At 41.3% G+C, this 21,718-nt stretch overlaps 1 protein-coding gene and 1 long non-coding RNA gene across 2 annotated transcripts; one reads left to right on the top strand and one right to left on the bottom strand.

The window, feature by feature from the left end:
• Window positions 1–130: 130 nt before the first annotated feature.
• Window positions 131–20,716, bottom strand: LOC119719408 (organic cation transporter protein-like). Its single transcript, XM_038188852.1, has 9 exons — window positions 19,889–20,716; window positions 14,540–14,770; window positions 8,288–8,484; window positions 7,391–7,762; window positions 7,032–7,166; window positions 6,437–6,522; window positions 5,284–5,404; window positions 3,700–3,772; window positions 131–3,569 (listed from the first exon to the last, which is right to left on the bottom strand). Exons 1-9 carry the CDS (start codon window positions 20,201–20,203, stop codon window positions 3,390–3,392), a joined length of 1,710 nt encoding a protein of 569 aa, XP_038044780.1. The 5' UTR covers window positions 20,204–20,716; the 3' UTR covers window positions 131–3,389.
• On the top strand, window positions 14,766–18,019 carry LOC119719411. Its single transcript, XR_005269924.1, has 3 exons — window positions 14,766–15,244; window positions 16,041–16,177; window positions 16,694–18,019. It is a non-coding gene; the product is annotated as an uncharacterized LOC119719411 (long non-coding RNA).
• Window positions 20,717–21,718: the final 1,002 nt, after the last annotated feature.

The raw sequence follows: 21,718 nt of genomic DNA on the forward strand, positions 1-21,718 counted from the left end.
CACTGGAGTCAAAACCAAATGTTTGTTCTGAAAACACTACTATCGAGGTCGCGAATTTTGCATTGGGGCTGGCAAAGAACTGCACACAAATTGGGTGTTCCACAGGCTATAAAACGCTCCATGCACCAAGTGACGTTCAACAAATGGGAATCTTTTTTTAATTGACAGTCATGACCTCGTGAGTAGTTGTGCTTTATAAGAGCAGACATTTACATCATGTACATGACTTATGGGATTATGGGCTACAACAGGTCTACATTTTGGCCGCAGCTTTCGAGGTCATTTGAAGCTTTTTTTTTCACGAGTGGAATAACCAGCTTTTTTAAAATGAATTAATCCTGGTCACTTTCCGTTTGACTCACCCTGTATGGACAATGCCACGATCAGAAAGTGAAACCTACTGTACATACCTTTATAATAGTAAGAACATTTTATCAAATTGTAGTACAGAATATGCCTATGAAATTTATTATGCAAAGCTTAACAAAACAGTTGTGTATTTTACAACAGTAACATGCTTCTAATTTTTTAAGTTATCACAAATATATGTAGAAATGCTGTTCAGGCCTATATATATTTAGTTAAAACATGACTTTAGTTGCCGTTAAAACATGATTCTAAAGGGCCCATTCAATACAAGTTATTTTAATGCCGTCTTTGAAAATGCACCTTTGTGTCCCATTTCAACCTTATATTCAATTTTCGTTTTGTCATTTTCAGGGGTATTTAGATTTTGATTTTTTATGCTGATGCGAATTTCCATTTTCATAAGAGAAACTGTGATGTCATATCGGGCATACAAAAACCTCAGTGTTACAGCTATTTCAGCACAAAAATGTTACTAGAACTTTGGATAGTTTGCGGTCGTAAAAATGTATTTCATTTGATGATTCGTTGTTGGGTTAGTGCATGGCAGTAAGCCAATTAGCAAACCTTTCCCCAAAACATTTCCAATAAGCAAATTTGGGGTTCATTTGAACAGAAAAGTCCTAAACTGAACAGTGTCTTCCTGAAATGACATGCAACAGCGCCCTCCGTTCTCCGTTTTAAAGGTTTAAAGAAGTGCCCTTTTCCAATAAAAAAATTACATAGAATGCGAATATCAAATAGGTTTCATACATTTAGGAAGAGAAGTTGCAGAAAAACAGTATTGCTAAGAAAATTTAATCGCCTTTAAAAGCAAATCTAGATACACGTCTTTCCAACTTTGCCTGCAGCATTGGGTGAGTAATCAAATGAGTAAATAATCATACAAACTAAGCGTATAATGAATCTGTACATAGAAAGCTGCCTGTTTTAAATCTGCATGTATCAAAGAATTTAAGGTTACACCTTAGGAAATCTAACTGTTTATTTACATTTCCACTTTTTACATCGTGGTTTTAACATAAAAGAGAAACCTACTGTTTTTCTGAGAAATGCAAAGTTTTCTACTCAAATTTTACATTGCTTTGTCACTCTTGAAATTTTAACGTCTTGGTTATTTCAAAAATATAAATTTTCTTCGTAAAATGTTTAACTGCGGTATCAAACCTATAATATCCCACACATGTTTATCGTGTGTATAAGCAATTTAATATTAAACTTGCTGTAAAAGTAATACTTAAATATTAAATACACGGTCTACATTGAAGATCATGGATTCCCAGAATGCATTGCAATAAATCATGTGACCAGCCATTTTGTCTGAAGTGAATACTTAGCCTACCAGGTGAGAGAACAGAAAACATGGGGGTTTCTTTGCAAAACAAAACTTGTACATCTCAACAATTGTTGTAAAACAGACCAAACTTTTCAATTCGGTTGCCGTGGTAACAAATACGTTTCACATAACAATGCTTTGAAACCGATTAAAGACCAGAACAAAATCATGCAGACCGGACCAGCCCCTCACACTGAAACAAGACGAGATAATCTGATCTCCTCACGGTATGAATAGGGTTGAGATAGGTAACTAGTCCAAAGCAAGGCATTAATAATGCCTCTACCCATTATGCCCGCCCCAGGCTGGGCTCGAACCCACAACATGCAGATATACCCGTGGACCACGAATTCAACGCCCTAGACCACTAGGCCATGGCACTCCACGAAATGAGGGTGCTGATTTCTATCCTACCCAATTGAGACATGTGGACTGCCTGATTTGACGTCAGCATTTGGTGTCATGTAGGATATCATCCACACTGTAATTTCGTCCCATATCTGCGTAAATTAAGTTTTGTAAGTCTTAATTTTGGTAACATTATGATTTAAGTTGCAATGCAATACTCTGTACGAAAAGTACACGTCACATATATCCTGTTTCCCAATGCAGGTGGCCTATAAGAACTCAATATTGTACTTTAATTCTTGACTAATGCTTGACTGATTCAGTCCAATTTAAGGCGCAGACAGACAAAATTCGAATACATTGATTACAAGCTGCATGCTTGATCTTTACAATTTATAAATATCGGTTAATAGAAGTTAAAATACTGTACATTGTATGTTTATAATGCTTTGTAGCTGGTTATAGTCATTTGCTTGAGAAAAAAAAGTCAAACATTGTCGGCGGCACCCGCAAAACGAAATCGGGGTACAAAAACCTTTCACAATAATTGTATATGGTGGCGTACATCATAATTACTTACGCCGTACTTACCATGTGTCCTTGCTACGTTTGTAGATGTAAATATTATACAAAAAAAAAAGAATGATAAGCTTGATAATAAAATATGAACTGTTTGGAAACGTTTTTCTTTGCATATCCAAAATAGCCATCGTGTTACAAGTGGTATATTTTTTTTATTAGGAAGGGAACAGTGCCCAAAGCTGGGGAAAAGTCCGGCCCCATGTCAATATACAAAAGACATCACACCTACCCCTGCCATCCGATGGTTGGAGGTTTTAATGTCTTTTGTTTCTTTATAATAATGTAGACCAGTCACATCACCGAATCGGTGAGTACGCTCATGAGTCACGGAGACACCCCAGCATGGCGAATGTATTACTGAGGCCTCTGCTCCGTTAATTTTAACAATATCTGGCACAATGTTTCCGCCATTACTTAGCCGTTTTACCAGGCCGCCGTGACTTTGGAATTCAAAACTAATCGGGAAAGGCCGTGACACGAATTGGGTGGAGTGGCCAGGGACGTTTGCCTTTGGTATTCCAGATGCTCATGAAGTATTCATGAATTGCGATTGCATCACTTGAATAAGTTGCCGGCATGAAATCAACAAAAAAAACAAAAAAACAAAACTTTGCGCGTCGCCAAGAGGGAACATACTACACACGTAAAAACCAGTAAAAACTGGTCGCGTCCGACCATTATTTACAGAACGCATTATGGCGGCAACCATCGCGTCGCCCTTATGGACCAATCCACGTTGTCCGCTGAACTGGCTTTTTTAGACTTCCGCGGGTGAAGCATCATCCTCTGTTGGCTCTTTAGAGGTAAGTTTGGCCCCGTCATCTAGCGTCTCCGGCAGGGCTCGGTTGTTGGTCTCAGGCAGGGGAAGGACCAGCAACCCGGCCACTAGAGACACCACACCGAACACGATCATTGGGATGGAATTGTGGATCACATTCTGTTGAGGACAAATAAAGTTTAATGGTTACTTATACGTCAACTGTATACTGCTGTACAACCACCTAACATTCCTGCTTCTCCGCTGTATTTCTTTCCCGTATTATCTGGTGTTTTACATTTCAACTTACCAGATAAACTATGAACGGTGCCACCATACCTCCGGCTCGGCTCACCACGGACGCAGCTCCCACTGCAGCGCTCCTGTACCAAGTTTAATGGTCCAAAAATGAAAGAGTGTCTTTACCAAAAAGTCTTAATTAAAAACCTCAATATAGCTGCATGGTACGAAAGAATATGGGGTCTGTTTAGCCGCTACAAAGTCATGATTTACCCACTACATGAATGTGCACAAATAGCCTGCTGCCACGTGGTGAAAGTAGAATTGCAACTCTGAACTTGTATAAAGACGTTGGTTATCATGTATAGACTAATCGGAGCACGCTATAGCCAGCTGTAGGCTACACTAACGAAATAGCATCGTGCAATCTATTGTTAGGATCATCCGTACTGGGGCAGTTGCTTTCTACAACAGCCGGCTGGCACAATACTTTCGCCACTGAGGGCGGCACATAAATTGTACAGCGATAGGTGCTGGGATTGGTCTTGAATGTATCTATACAGGGTGAGTAAAACAAAATGCTCCTTTGGATATGTTTCTGTCTCTCACAAAAACGGAAAGGGTAAGCAGTTTTTCTCTTCAGCCAACATTTGGTCTGGGTATTCCAGGGCCGCCAGGGAGAACAGTTCATTGACAACTGATGGGGCTACCCTGGTAAAATAACACGAAATAAATAAATAAATAAATAAATAAATAAGTATTGACCACGGTCAGTAAAAGTTTCACTGATATTCATCCATGCATGCTAAGGATACATGCCTTCCTTTGTGACTACCCAAAACACTACCAGCACAATATGTCTAAGGGGTAGGCCTACTTAACGTTATTCAGTGAAGCAAACAAGAATCTGAACATTAACAAGAGGCGCCAAGATCGCCAGATCTTATCCCCATTCGATTGTTGTTTCCTGTGTGGGTACCTCAAGGACCGGGTGTACCGCTTTGTGTTAAACACTCTGCAGGAACTTCGCCAACAAATTACTGTTGACCTCAGACGAACATGGATGGTCCGCAGAGCTATTGCCGACATGAGGACACGGGCATACTATTGATCTGAATGACTGACGAGTGGAGGGTCGAGAGTGAAAATGTGAATCTTATCTGTAATTCAGTTCAAGGTCAGTAAATGTAACTCCATTAAATAAAGTCCTGTTCTGTAATTCCATTTATTTCCTTTATTGTCCTAAGGCCCGTTACCATTAAGTTGATAGTAAAATACCTTTTCTGAACATTGTGTTGGTATTGCTTCGGGGTAGCCACAAATAAAGGTCTGTATCGTGGGCATAGCTGACTCGGGTCAATATTCAAAGGGACTTTTTTGTTTTTACTCACCCTGTATATGGGTGGGGTATAGAAAAATTGTGATTGGTTTCCCAGCATTTGAACTGTTAATCATGTTGGTTGTTTTTAGCCTTTTTCAGATATTGCTGCCACAATAGGAGTCACTATGTTTGGGTGAAATTGGTAAATGCCTACAAAAGAGTTTACCCATACCAAAGAACGCCCTCATATTGCGTCAACAGTAATGTCATTAAGGCACTTGGCCTAAAATGCTGCTAGACACAATTAGTTGATCTAAAATTCCCGTAATTTACCTTAGAATGGTGGGGAAAATTTCTGCCGTTGCAAGGTACAGTACATCAAAGGCTGCTGATGCAAACAACTTGCCAATCAAAGCAATGACCAGAATGACCACGGTGAGGTCGGTACCGTCAGCTGCAGAAACATACAAACGTTATAGAGTTCTTTACATGGACGCTTTTCCTTGACATGACAGTGCTTAGTATAATGTGCATTCTGCAGGATACACAATTTCAAGGGATAAAAAGTTTCAATGTAATATCGACAAATTACATATAAACTAGAAAGCACTCAGAGACCACAAACCTCCACCAAGCTAAACATATCCCCGCCATGTTGTCTTTACACCCGAAAGAAATACTCGCATAAATGGTGGAAAATTCCTTACAAAAAAATCCTGGATCCAGACCCAGATCCGGATCACTTCCAAAATCTAATTGATTTGTACTTTGTACCCCTTTAAAGATTTTCATGCCAATCCGTCCATAGCTTTTTGAGTTATCTTCTTAACAGACACACCAACCAATCAACCAATCAAGACACACCGACCAATCAACCAGCACACTCCTTGGCCGAGGCCATTAATTATGTAGTAGCCAATTGAATATTTCCACTATTCGTTGAACACAGTTAAGGGTAGTAATCGGAAATCCCTTTAAAAAGCTAACAGGAACGTCTTGACTGAAACCCGAATACAGTCAGTGCTACAATTCCGGTCACTGACGGTTGGCCACAAGGGCTGGCAGCCGTTAAACTTTCAACACTGCCAAAACTGCGGTTTAAAGTAAGTAGTGTCTAATTATAAAGATACAACCAATGCCAATGTCAAAGAATACACAGCCTAATTTTTTTCTGCAACCTTCTTCGGTCTCTAGCCCTGACATGTTAGGATGATTGCAGGTTAACATAGTCTTCAATCATTCACCTATTCTTTGTGACTCGATGTTCCAGTAAATTGTCCGCAGTGTAAGAGAAATATGATAAAGCACTCTTGTATGGTATAGGTGGACTTAAAAGGCCACAGAAAAAAATCACCGTCGGGATGTCGGCGAAAAGTAGCCATAATTTCCCAAAAGTGGCCATCCTGCATTTTGTCACAAGACCATTACATGATACTTAGGGGGTAACAAGGGATTTCCTTGTCCGTAAATTCTGTAGTTGAATTACCCGTTTCTGCAGGTATTACACCTGTCACCACACAAGCCACACCACTGACAAGATAGTAGAATATAAGTGGTCGCCGACGGCCGAGCCTGCAGGAAATACAATGCACAAAAAAAGGAAGAGTTTGTGGATTTCTAAAGGTTTCCGTTTCGAAGGTCATTTTTTTTTCAGGGGAATTTTGGCAAATTTCTGGGGCATTTCCCAAGTTGTCTTTGGCAAGTTTGGCTTCGCCAATGGCCTTTAATGTTAGAAGCAAATAGTAGTACTGTTAAAATTGGTTTCTAACTTAGGATTCCAAGTTCCGGCAGGAGAAAATTCCACACATTGAGTCAAAGTCTCTACGAACAGAAAACAAGAAGAAGCTTGACCATGGAGCCAAAGCCGAAGTCATAGTTTTCGAAATGGGCTTGCTACAGTGGGATTCAGCTTCAACAAAGCTGGAATTTAGACCTCTAAGAACTTGCCTTTGCGTCTTCTTCATAGAAGCTAGTGTTGATCGCTAAGTGGGCAACACAGTAAAAGATTTCAAAACAGTTTTAAAATCGGGTACCTTTTTATAAACATAAAGAAGCCTCTTTGCCAATAACTGACTACACACCTTGTCATGACGAAGTAATTGATGATGTAGCATGGAGCCTCTGTCAGCGATATCAGAAAGAAGTTGAGATACTTGTTCCCAACAAGGTTACCGGCGTTGATAAAGAAGCCGTAGTACACCACGCTGCTTGCAAACCTGCAAAAGTAGATTTAGCATTCGAAGTGATACATTTCTGCCACATCTTTACATCTTCATTCGGTCATCGTCATACCTATCAAGGTTATCGTCCTCAATATCATGATCATATCCTCCATAATTTTTTTCTAGTAGATTCATCCTTGATCTCATAATACTCAGCATTATCCCAAAACAATACAATGTTCTTGATATTAACATACCAACGTCGCAACGATGCTTACCAGCAGAAAAACACGAACAGTGTCTGCATGATCAAAGCTCGCGTCTTGAACAAATCCAAGATGGTGGCCTTATTCGTCTTAGATCCGGGTGACTGCCGCTTGGAATCATCCACAGCGGGCACACTGTCCTGGTCTTCAAGTGGCGGTTTCTCCGGGTTGGAGCCCTCGTTTTCTAGGGCGGGCTTGGTTTCCAGTTCGATGGCGTCCACCTTAGATGGCTGATTGCCATTCTGCAGGTCCGGGTCTTGCTGGTCCAGGAGGAAGTAGCCAGTGTGAGAGATGTTCTTGGACTTGGCGATCCTCTGGAGGATCTCCTCGGCTTCCTCCACCCTGCCCTTCAGGACCAACCATCGGATGGATTCGAATGAGAACCTTCATATCAACGAGAACAGTAGTTATAGCCTGACATGCCAGAAAATAGCAAAGCATTATTTAACGGTATTGGAGTATGTTTAAGGGCACTGGGTTGTTCTAAACTTTTCTAAGCTGATAAAAAATAGGTAAATATTTTGCCAGTAATAATTTAACTCCTGGTTGTCTCCTTTTGATTTCTGAACGGTAGATTTTTATAGTATGGACTTTGTTGAATATCAAGTTCTGCCCCTTAATGGAGAAGCTATCTTGAAATGTTTTTTCTCCAGAGAGCATGCGCTCGTACATTGCACCAATAGGGGCGATACACGTAATATTTGGTACGTCAGACTCATCTTTAAGCGCCCTCAACCAACAAGAGCAGTGTTGAGTCTAGACTATTATGACTATGCGCAGAAGACGTCTTATTTGTGTACCATACTCCTGACAATGTAAGACTCATCGCTGCCACAAAATAATCAATACAAATGGCTGCCATTATAACACACCAGCACTGTTTGGGCTCCGAATTGGACAGATAGTTACCAAACTAGGGGGATCAGAGGAATGCAGAGCAGAGATATGGTCAGCTGGAAATCTCGCCAGTTCGGCAGGAGATAAGCCATCGGAGACAGCAAACAGATGCCGATAACCCAGGCCATCTCACTGCAGAGTTGCGCCCGCACACGGCGATTCGGCGTGAACATCTCTATCTGACGAACGTACGACACTGTAAGCAAACCCTGCAATTACAACAAAAACAACCGATTGGTTTTGTAATGGGGACCAAAGTCATTTGCGTCGCGCGGTGTCCAAAAAAACCTGTTGGATTATTTAAGGGTGAGATGAGTTTTTATATGCTACTCTCATGTTTGTGCAGCGTTTCTGTTCTGTGAGCGCAAATATATCCAGACCCTCGTCCATGTATTCAACTTTTTTTCCATGGTAAAACATTGGAATCAAAGTCTCAGGGAAACTTTAAATATGGGTCACTCTATAGCTTTAGTGGCCCAAGTGTGACATTCCATTTTCACCTCTGATATTTTTTTTTATCTGCAGCCCAAGTATCATTCAAAACAAGTTCAAGCGTAAACGGCACGTGTTGAGGCGTAACAGGTACAGGAAAAAAAAGTGGCCCCTAATTTATAGAATAGGCCTAACCCATATTCATTACATTATGTACTTCATGCATAAGTATCTCTTAAGGCTGAATATGAAAAAAGAGAGTCGATATAGGCCTACTGAAAGACCGTTTGCGCCATCCTGCCCGGTGTGCACTGGTATATCGATAAAAGCGGTAAACAGCGCGCCTGGAGCATGCAGCAAAGAGTCCTTCACACGCTTTCGTGATGCCAATGCCGTAGGTTGCACATACCTCCTTCATACCCGTCCACGCAAACAGTGCACTTTCCGGGTCAATAGGAGGCACCGATCTTTGGCAGTGGAACAGGATATCGTATAGCTCATTTTAACACAAATTCGTAAAAACAAAATGTAATTGCCTGATATTATTACAGGTTCCCGGATTAAACCAGTTCTCACGACGATACTGAGCTTGCTTCAAGCCTTGCCAAGTTGTGGTTTCTTTTTCAACTTAGCCTACATGTTTTGTAAAAGCCAAAAAAACGCCTTTCTTTTTCTTTGTTGTCCTTTTTTCTGGACAGCTATATTAGGCACAAATAGTTCGGCTTTGCGAGCAGACTGGCTCCCGGTCCGTACATTATCGATAGTGAATGTGGGGCGGGAAACAGCCTACCCCGCGGGAACACATTATTGTCTGGTAGTCAATAATAAGCCATTTGCAAATTAAATTTTAATGCAATCTGGAACGCTGACTACATCCAGTGCTTTGCACGTTTGAATAAGCCATTTGCGAGTTAAATTTGAATAAAATCTGGAACGCTGACTTAATACAATTCTTTGCACGTTTTAACCTAGCATTCTCTCGACCAAAGAGAATGTTACTATATCACGTGATTCGGGGCAAGCCTTATGCTAGCAACCCCCAGCTCCGGCATGGTCTGGTGTCTTTGTGCCATTCTCACCCATTGTGAACGATGTATTGGTGCTGAGCGTCTCTTACGTAACTATGCAAGAGCTTGCCCCGAATCTTGTGATTAGCAACAGTGTCTTTGGTCTGGAGAATTCGAGGTTAAAATGTGCCAAGCATTCTGAGCAAGTCATTGTACCAGACGTTTTTCAAATGTAAATCCCAAAGGGTATAGGTTACTCGCAAATGGCTTATTCTCCAGACCAAAGAGATTGTTACTATATCACGTGATTCGGGGCAAGCCTTGCGCTAGCAACCCCAGCTCTGCTGGTGTCTTTGTGCCATTCTCACCCATTGTGAACAATGTATTGGTGCTGAGCGTCTCTTACGTAACTATGCAAGAGCTTGCCCTGAATCATGTGATTAGCAACAGTGTCTTTGATCTGGAGAATTCGAAGTTAAAATGTGCCAAGCATTCTCAACAAGTCAGTGAACCAGATGTTTTTCAAATTTAAATCCCAAAGGTAAAGGCCACTCGCAAATGGCCTAATTGAAACTGTAAAGTAATTATTCAATAACTAAACATGGGCAGATTTGTTGGGGCGATGTCTCATAAAAAAAGTGAATACCTTTTGTCGTGCTAGAAAAACAGGCAATTTAGAGAAGGAATATATTTTTGGGGGATAAAACTCAAAAATACCACAGGGAATGCAACTTTAATAGAATAAAGTAATTTTCTCCCCGAAGCTCAAGCCTGGTAAGTCTGTTTCTCTCTATTCAATTGCCATAGCCTTAACCTTTTATTTTCTTCCTCCGAAATAACGAATTCGATTGGAAACCCGTTAGCGATGCATTAGAGAACCATTTAATCATAACAAGCGCCAAAGCTCACAATGCAAAGTGTTGCAGGCCAGATTTTACTAATCCTAGCTCCATATTCATCACGAAAACCCCTTGACCTCCACAGCACAAAAGGATTTTCGCACCTGCTGAATTGCACATGTAGAGCGGAAAAAAATATATAATAGCCTTCAAGCAAGAAGCACACATTCGAGAACTGAAGAATATCGTCGTATATTTTTCAAAGTGTCGATAGTACATTTCTACCTTGACCTTTCCCCACTCTTTATAGAAAAAAATGGTTCTCATAGCGTGCAAACCATTGTTATTCCGTTTTCGTTTCAAGGGTCCAATACCAAATGTTGTTTAGTGGAATATTCAACTTGCGGTACCCCAGAGCCCAGGCGCGAATCAAGAGGAAAGTCAACCCCCCCCCCCCCCCGCCACCCCTTGCTCTGACACTCCGAAACTTATCTATATATATAAGAGAGAAGTTTACTCGCCCCCGAGACGATGTTTGCTCCTGAAAGGATCCGAGACCGCGGGCTCCCGCTGTGCGAAAATCGCTCCACGTCCGTGGAAAAATACGGAGGGTGTCTTCCGCCGGGTCGGACACTTCGGGTCGTCCTGATTTTCCCGTACGGACCGGCGATCCTTTTCGTCGATTTTTCGTGACTGCCTTTTTCGCAGGAATTTGCCGTCGTGTGCGCTTTCACGTTGACTGCCTGGTCGCCCCCTGTGCTGGCTTTTCTGCGTGTCTAGACTGTGCGAGGTCAGCGAGGTCAACGTAGGGGTTTTGTTTACGTGTTCTACTCAGCCGTTCTGCAAAATCGTTCACCAAATTGTGTTATGGGGTGACCTTGGTAAAATATTTTTTCTCCATGGTGCGTGGCCACCAAGTGCCCCTATTCTTTCATATGCTTCGCTTGCCGCCCCTGCGCCGTGTGCAACGAATACTCAGAAGGACTACACATTAAGTATGCCTTGCGCGGTCTGACCAATCGAAAGTCTACACTGCGTAGTATTTCCGGGCTATGCAAAACTGTCGATGGCAACGCGTACTGCAGCCTGCTCCACACCCTGGAAACGAGGTTGGGTCTACGGTGCTCGCTATTTGCATGATTTGAAGCACAAGCATGTGAGTGACGTGTATAGTGCTCTGTTGCTTCCATCGTGTGTTAATACAGCTCCATGCTTCCACCAAGGCTGAGCGTTGTGAGTTCGCTGCCCGCCACAGTGTTGCGTTATAATTTCGGGGGCCTGTCTGGGATCAACGAAGGATCGATGCATTGCTTCAAACATCGCGATCTTAAACGCAGTCACACAAAAAATCAACGAAAATGTGTCCGATCCGGCGGAAGACACCCTCCACATTTTTCCACGGACGTGGAGCGATTTGGGCGTCGCGAAAGACCGCGGTCTCAGATCGTTTCAGGAGCAAACATTTCTCGGAGGCCGAGTAAAATTTGCTCTTATATAGATGGTTGACCCAAGTTGAATAACAGTTGACTCGACAAGTTCCTCGCAGACAGTCTCGCAAATTGTAAGACGTTCAAGTTTACGTTTGTTGAAGAGTCCAATATACTGAAACTTAATTATGACCTTCTTAATCAGCCTTCGCCTGTGTACTACGGCAAGCCTTTCAAGTACGTTTTCTCACAAATGCCACTGCCTCACAAAATGCCAATTTAACAGACCAACGGGAACATTTACAGACTGTTGCCATGGTACATAATTATCATGGGCGTCAATCGGTGGGGGACGGGGAACCCCTCCATCCCCCCCCCCCCCCATTTTAAAGCGGTGGAGACTTTTTGGGTCCCCACCCCCCACTTTTCTTCCCCAAATAAAAATTGTAGCTACTACATGTATAATGATTCTATTACTCAGAATAGCTGATTCAATGACACCAAACTCGAAAATGATGTTTAAAAGATGATCTTTTGCTAAAAAAAAAAATTGTTTTAGTGGTCAGAAATTGCCTCAGATCGCACCACAGAAATTGCTTTTCTATAACTGCATGTCTTCTCAACTAAATCCCCCAATTACATTCATCTCCCCACATTTTCATCCCCAACTCTACGCCCTACCCGATCTATGATCGGGTAAATCAACGAGGTATCGATGCATTGCTTCAAATATTGTGATCTTTGAACTATGTTGGGTTGGAATAACAAAGAGTGCATAAATAATAATATTGGCGGTTGTTGGCTGTTTGGCCTTGCTTATATTATGGTTGAACCATGCCAACTTGAATAAAATAGTTAAATCGACTTTTTCCTCGCAGGTCTCGCAAATTGTAAGAAGTTCAAGTTTACGTTTGTTGAAGAGTCCAATACTGTACCTTCATAATGACCTTCCTCCATGATTCAGACTATGTAATTTTATGGTAACACACTCAACATTTCTATTGCAAATGCCACCTTCACGTTTTATTCCATTATGATTTATTGTCAAAACAGTATAATCAGCCTTCGCCTGTGTACTATACGGTAAGTCTTTCAACTCAGTTTTCCCACATTAACAAACGCGACTGCCTCACAAAATGCAACAGACCAACGGGAAAATTTACAGACAGTTATACATGCCATGGTACATAATTATCATGGGCGCGGCGTCAATCGGTGGGGGACGGGGGACCCCCACCCCAACATTTAAAAGCGGGCACTGAATATCGTTTGGTTCCCTACTCCCACTTTTTCTTCCCCGAATAAAAATTGTAGCCTACTATAATATTCTTTTGCTCAGAACAGCTGATTCAATGACTCCAAACTCGAAAATGATGTTTAAAAGATGATCTGTTGTTTTACTATAATCATACGTGGTCAGAAATTGCCTCAGATCGCGTCACCGTAAATTGCTTTTCTATAGCTACATGTCTTCTCAACTAAATCCCCCATTTACATTTAACTCCCCACACTTTCAACCCCAACACAAATACGCCCTACCCGATCTATGATCGGGTAAATCAGCTTGTAAGAAATAAATGCATAAGAAATGTGCCGCATTAATTATATAAGTCCGCCTTGCCGCAACAATTGGACATAAAAAAAAAATTGACGGGCCTGACACACCCCTGCAAACATCTACCATTTCGTTAGTTGATGCTTCGGGTACCTGACTTTTGTAAGGGTCTTTCCAGCCTTTTGGGTTTTAGAACCTTTGAAGAAGAAACCTGACCACAAAAGTCACCAGAAGTCTTTAGCTGTAGTTATAATTTGAGCTTCCAGAAAATTAAGAGGACCTGACGTTTATGTCTTAACAAGACAAACTTCAGCTTCTTTGCTGATTATAAGTGTATGGAAAGTATTGGAAACCATTCGATAACAAAAATGAAGAGCTACAGAATCAATGTTGATACAAAAGAGCGTCTCGTTATTCTAAACTCCAAGCGTCAAGAATAATTTCACAATACATGTCTAAGTGTGGAAATAATTACTTCGCCCCGTTTTAGGATTTGGCAATTCTCAAAAAATATTCGAAAATTGTGCCCATACAGATAAGTATTTCGACGACTCTATGAATTTCGTTTTTTTCCCACTGTTTTATTGTAGCCTTGTTGCTTTATTTGTTATTATCCCTATAAAGCCTGTGGCCTATCCCTGTACGCGCGAGCGTTTTAAGAACCACACTCTAAAAAGTCACTGGTCAGATTTTAACCGGAAACCGGGTTCTATTTGGCCTGATACATTCACGGGTCAAAATTATACTTTTCTGGGTCAAAATCATACTTTTACGGGTCTAAATGACACTCTTCTGGAACAGAATGACACTTTTCCGGGTCACAATGCCACTTCTCTGACTCATTCTCTGGGTCTTTTGACTCGGGAAAAAATGTCATTTTGACTCGGGAAAGTGTCATTTTGACCCAGAAAAGTGTCAGGCCCAATGAACCCGGATCAATTCTGACACAGGACTTTTTAGAGTGTACCTCAGTAAGACCTATTTATGCCTAGGTGCGCACTTACCGGTATACAGCAGCCATTGAGGAATCGCAGAAAACACATCAGGCCGAAACTCCAGGTGAAACTCAAACCTGTTCCAGTGACGACCACTGCTATCACCGAGCCGAACACGATCAAGCGTCTGCCGAACAGATCCGATAGTTGGCCAAGGACGTAGGAGCCAGCGAGGGCCCCGCCAAAATGGATGGAGGTCAGGGTGCCAGCGAGGATGGCGCGATCACAAACTAGCTCCAACTAAAAACAAAAAACAAAATACGATACGCCCAAATAAAGAATCGCAAAATTGAAGGCAAAATATATCGGGGTACACCGCTGAATACGCGACAGACAGTATTTTATGGATTATTCAGAATGGTATTGGAGTAGCTATATTACAGGTCTAATTATTGTATACTCTCTTAATTCTTAAGATTGAAAATTTCAATCTCTGAAGCGATTGATTTTTTTCCCAATCTTATAGATTGAATTTAGATTGAAAACGATCACGGATAACGCCTTGCGCCGAATTTACGAGTCAATCGTGGAAAAGATTGAAAGCAGTTTCAATCTATTATGATGATTGAAAACTTGAACCAATCAAAAAGCTGCATTATTATGATCGCGCATGCGCATTTTGACAATGCTCAAACCGCCTCGTTGTCATGTCTGCCATCTTTGTTGGTCGGTGTACCGATGTTTCGCGAACAAGAATCAGCTTTTTCAAACAATGTAAGTACGTTTCTTCTATCTATTTCAAAGTAATACTATGCTTCTTATAGAGTCAAACCCCCGAGTCGTTGAAGTTATTCTGACCTGTCGAAATAACTGAAATATATTCGTGCAAAGTTCTGTTTCTGTGCGGGTTTCGTCAACCATGACAAATGACATGTCAACCGCGTTTAACGTTGGAGGCAATGGAGCTAGGCCTAAACAAATGAAAATAGCCGCGCGGTTGGGATTTGAGCCATCACCCCTGCTCATTGAAAACTAGCGTGTGCAATCGAACTACCGGACCGAAGCGAAGCAGTTGGTCCGGTAGGCCTAATGGTAGTTGTAACTCTTATAATGTTCGCATTGCGTTTACAATTACAGTGTCAGTGCATGAGTGCCGTAACGATCATGACGATAGCCATCATATTTGTCCGTTGTTCTTCATAACATATTTGGGGCGACTTGGTTGTTTCCCCGGTCATGCGCTATGCCGGTTACGTACATAATATCCGAGACAACTCGGTCCAAGTTCATCTCGGCCCTGATCGATTCAAAACTTTGTGTTCACAACGAACATGTACTTATGCTAGCAAATGTTTAGTGGTTTAGGCAGTGTAGGCCAGGCCTACATGCATGTACATGCAGGCCTATATGTGCATGCATGTGCATACAATACATGTACTGTACATGCATGCAAAAGTTGCATAGGCCTAGGCTATATTTATGTACATGGTGAAACCTTGGTGATTTCAAAGACTACGGTCTTCTTCCTACCTAGTCATCTGTTTTTTAACCATTTTGTGTTTCTTTTTAGTTTCAGCCCAGGCTGATTGGTGACCATTCCTCCATGACCTGGATGATTTTTATCATCGTGAAGACAACATGTTAATTATGTGGAGGTCCAGCCAAGTTCAGAGAGCTGTTCAGTGTGTTCAGACCAGTAAATTCAAGGTAGGCCTAATAAATATTCCATGTTATTCATCTATGCATCTGACGTCCATGTACAGCATGTACAGTCTTTACTGTGGATAAATTCCGAACATCACAATGAAATTTACACACATGTTTACAATTATTTTTACCAAGAAAGTTAATATTTAAATTTACACACATTAATTAGCAATTTACATATGCGCAGCGCATCCCATGACAAAATGAAACTTTAATGTACATGATTTAGTAAGCTGCAACAGTGGCGCGGCCCATCTGGCACAATTATTTTTTGGGTATTAAAAATTGCAAGGTTGATAGACGAATTACTTGCACTCAGAAGTTCACTCCCACAAATTATCTCTCAAAAAGGTCCTGCATGGCTGATCTAAATCATCAGTATTATGTATTCTTAATAGCACCATAACGTGATGGATAAATGTCATAAACAGACAGGCACATGACCACCAGTGGTTTTTACTTGTACTTGTAGGTCTTGTTGGATTAACTAATTTTTTTTTTTTTATACTTTTTAAGGTGTCCCAAACAGAAGGTCAGAGACAACCTTCAGTGGCGGAGCACCATTACAGGGATGTCACCCAAGAACAGCCTGGAACAAGTGTTCAGTCAAACATCCAGCCAAGATTTGTATACGTTTTGTAGATGTAAACAATAGAATCAAATTTATCTCCACCTTGAATTGCCTGAGTGTACACAGCCTGTGTGAGGAGCATTATGGAGTATATGAACAGAGCTCCCCTTGTATGTTCTCCGGTCCCTCGATGCACTGCAGAGGAAATGTCTCAGAATGTTCCCTGACATCCCCCTGGAGCCTTTGCAACTCCGATGTGACTTTGCTGGCCTCTCCATTATACACCAGGCAGCAAAATGTCCCACCCTTGCGGCGAGAAACACCAACCTCCGATACCCACAAGATTGCTGCGTTGCTGTGTACGCCATGTGGTACCCAGAACTGCACGTCATCAGCGACCTTTCACACCGTACTATACCAGACTCTGGAATTCTCTCCTTGAGACTATCGTTGGGATCAAGAGTCAATTCAGGGAATCCCTCACAAGTTATCTTTTTAACTAAGTGTGAGACTCATTTTGAGTGTCACCCCAACTACATGTGTCTCTGGCATACACATAAAAAAACTATAGGAATCATCCTATTTCCTTGTGGAAAATTTAAAAATTCTAACAATGTTATTGTTACTGCAATAATTAAGGAAACTCAGTGCTTTTTAATTCCCCTGAACTTAGTGCATTTTTTTATTTAATGCATTCCTTGAACTTAATGCATCACTTGAACTTAATGCATTCCTCGGAACCTCATGCATTCATTAAACTTAATGAATTAATTGAATTTAATGAATTCATTGAATTTAATGCATTCATTGAGCTAAATGAATTCCTTGGATTTAATGCATTCCTCGAATTTTATGCATTCCTAGAATGTTATGCATTCCTTGAACTTCATGTTTTGTATTTATTTTAACTAAATGAATTCCTTGGATTTAATGCATTCCTCGAATTTAACGTATTCCTCGAATCTAATGCATTCCTTGAACTTAATGCCTTCCTTCAATTTCATTGTTTATATAACTGAACTTATTGCATTCCTTGAATTAATGCATTCATTGAACTTAATGTATTACCTGTATTGAACTTAATGCATTCGTTGAACTTGCATTCCTTGAACTTAATGCATTCCTTGAAATTGCATTCCTTGCACTTAATGGAGTCCTTGAACTTAATGGAGTCCTTAAACTAAATGTATTACTTTAATTGAATGTATTACCATGTACATGTATTGAATTAAAGCAGCAATGTATTAAAGTAAAGACAGAAAAGGATTGTGCAACTTGTGCATGTGGGTGGGTTCATGAGTGCGTGTGTGTCAATCCAGCAATAGGATTGAAATTTTCGATCTTTAAACGATTGAGAATTTCATTCTTTTAGACTGAATAGTTCAATCATCAGTCTAGATTGACATATTTTCAATCCAAATTCGATTGAAGATAGATTGAAAATTTCAATCTAATAGTTTGAAATTCCACTCGTTTGTGGATTGAAAATTGTCAATCTAAAAAAAGATTGACAGTCAATCCGCAAAGATTGTTCCCTCACGGCAATCTGTGAAAGATTGAGAATTCAATCTAATAGATTGAAATTTCAGTCGTCAGAATTAAGAGAGTAGCTTGCATTGCATGTCATTGTCGTTATGATAATAATGTGGAAGTGAGAAAGGTTTCTAATAAGGTTTCTAGGTATAGTCGCGTAATTACGGGGGGAGGCAAGTGGGGGGCACCCCACCCCCGGTGCCCCCACCCATTTGAAATTTTGAATTGCACACCAACAATATGTTTCCATCAGTGCCCCCCCCCCCCCCACCCCCTCAAAAATTGGTGCACCCCCAGGTTTAACCCTAGTTACGCCGCTATTTCTAGGGAGATCATGACTCGAGAATCAGACGTTTCCTCTTTTTCTGAGACTTGTAATCAAGTCACCGTAAGATCGTAAGATCGAAAGCCTTTTAAAGTCAATTACAACATTACCGGTACTTAGTCACTCAATTTCGTACAGTCAATCTTATGCATTCCTGCAATTGTTATTGTCCACCACTTTTGCCCATGACCCAATTGATGAGTTGACTCGTAATTGACTGAAAGCTACTTGTGACTGACTCAATTATATCTCTGTCTGCCCTTCTCCTAGTCGGAAATGTTGGGACTCTCAATACTGCGTATGAGATTCCTAAAACTTATGATAATAAAAACATTCCAACACCCCTTTAGTACTGCCTCAATCACTTGTGTCAAAAGAAACATCTGGTACCCAGTCTCTTTTTCTACACATTTCCATAGTCATGCCACCAGGGTCCATATCCTCAAAAAGTTGGACACGTATACTAGTCTTAGGCTTCAAATTGAAAGCACTTGACTTCACCCTCAGGAGCAAAATGTTGCTTAAAAGTCTTCTCTTAAAATCGAATTGAGATCTCAAACTTGTCTGGTGAAATACTGAGGACCTTGTCTTTGCATGCCTCATGGAAATTTTGGAGAATTTTGTTGGCTAAAGAGTGAGAATAGTTGGCCTGATTTTGTTTTGCATGTTTTTCTGTATCAGTCTACGCTTCCCAAAGTTGTATTTCCGTTTTCAATCAGAGGGTACAGAATGACATGCAAAAAAAATCAGGTCAAGTTTAATCAGTTTGTTGAGCCCACAGAAAAACAAAAGATCGAGTCCTAGATATTTCAACATTCGAGAGTAAAGTCTGAAATTGAATTGCTATACACTGAGTTTTTCTACCAGACACTGAAACACGTTATGAAATTCCGTAGTAAAAACGGGAGTTTTTACGGGACTGTCCAAAGTTCGATCCATTGAAAGGTGTTCGTGCATGATTCAGGGGAATTTATAGAACTTTAGGATTGACAATCAGATGATATTATATAGCACGCTCAACTTTGGCAGTACTTGAGATTGCGGGAATGGTGGTTTATGCGCCAGTGTTTTCTTACATTGCATTTTCTTGTATCTTGCGTTTTAGGACTTTCAATAGGCCTGTTCCAAATTTAGGAGTTTATCTCACTCCTCCCGAACAAAAATCGTGGAGAAAAAGCGTCTTCCGAAACAGAAGTGTTAGATTTAACACCGGAGTGTTATATTTAAAACCGGTGGTATTGTAATATGACCACCGATGTTAAAATAGTTCAAATTGACTTACATCAGTGACGCTACTGGTCTCCCCATGTATCGAGTCATAGTCCCATCCATACAGGCACCCTGTCGTCACGTTCTTCCCTGCCTCCTCGTCCTCGTGAATCAGCTCACACTCCTCCGCGAACACGGTGTCTCCCACTCCCGTGCCGTTGATAGGCGGCAGGCTGCACCGGTAGCCGTCCGGCTCCCCGATGGTGAACGAGACTCCGGTGAGGAGCCAGCCCGAGCTACCGGAACACAGGAGGTACACCAGGAAGTTGAGGCTCTGCACCAGGCCGAAGCCACCTAGAAGTGTCAGCGATGCGTCCACGTCCATCATGGATACCGATCGGCCCCAAAACAACCAACCACCACAACTACAGCAATGTGACCAAACCCACAGTCACTCCTGCGGTTGTGAAGTAGGCCTATATTCGGGACACACAAACAGTACAATTCTTGCTGCCTTTGAAAAACTTCTGCTGATCTGTTTGCACTTTGTACAACGAAATGAATGAATGGTGCCCGCTTGCGATTGGCAACTTTAAAGAGGCAGTCGAGTCAGTGAACACAACTTCTCTCTAGACAGCGTGTGAGCCTTTCTGAACAAGGCCAGTGGACTGGGTTGATCGGGTTCACCACGCAGTGACGGATCGTCCGTAAACATTATGCACACAATACTTCGCTTCGTGGTGCGACTGTTAGGAAAGGGATAATACGGTATTATGTAAAGCTGTATTGTGATGACCTATTTTTAGCCTATTTTCAACGTGTGTTTACTTAGATTTCTCATTTTTTTTCTGGAAGCAGGTTCACAGTGTGACTATGTGAATTACAAATAGTCTTACGAAAATGGAACGTTACAACCAGGGTAATTTAATGTCAATTAACGAGGGAAGTTTGTTTTTCATTTGATCTTATAATGGGTAAAAGTTTAGATGCCTATTTCTTCTTTAAGTTTGATTTCAGTACTTTTAATATCCCCGGGAAAATTGTTACAATCTGTGACGATACTTGTCCAAACAAAAGCAACCTACCTACATGTAGTATTGTTCGATCTTAGTGGTTCAAGTTGTGATCGAGCGCCGGCGGTATACAGGGTCCAATAGGTTGGTAGTGGACCATCTGTACCGAAGAACGGAGCGGCTTACCGCCTGTCGTAAACGGATGCCGCGTATATTGTTGGATGATTGATGGTGCTTTAAAGGGTGGGGTGGAATGGTACTGCCTGTCGCTAGTTCTGTGTAGGCACGTTATAGCAAAATTTTGAATAAAGTAAGATACGTATATACCGGACCTGGAGCGTTTAGAAATGAGACTCCGAAATGTTGAGACATTTAATTTTAAATTTCCTTGACAGACTATAGGCCAGTGGAGGATTCTGATCAAGTAGCCTACTCCCCCCCCCCCCAATATCATAGCCGCACTCTTATTTCGTGTCGAACCTAAACGAGTTTGTAGAGTGATGTTGTGCAGGCGATGTTGCAGACGCGCCAATATCATAAAAGTCGGGTTTTTTCCGGTGATCAGAAATAAATTGAAGGGGTATTTTAAAAGTGCAATCCGCCCCAGCTGTCGGAAGATCCAAAACCCTGGCTCTTTAATTAAGGATAAATATATAATGGAGCAAATTAGGGGCTTTGAATCCTAGCCCGTTGAAAGATAATACCCACACTGGGTTCTGACATGTGCACCTTCAACAAAAACAAATTGGTATGCCTGAACAGAGAGGCTCGGTTTAGGAACATATACGTACTGTTTTGCAGGGGTTTACGTCCAGATCAGCTCCACCCAAAGTCTTCATTCAAACCTTGAATAGTTTAATAAACTAACAACCCCTTACCAGCAAAAAAAA

Source organism: Patiria miniata, unplaced genomic scaffold (assembly GCF_015706575.1).
Source record: "Patiria miniata isolate m_02_andy unplaced genomic scaffold, ASM1570657v1 HiC_scaffold_8, whole genome shotgun sequence".
NCBI lineage: Eukaryota > Metazoa > Echinodermata > Asteroidea > Valvatida > Asterinidae > Patiria > Patiria miniata.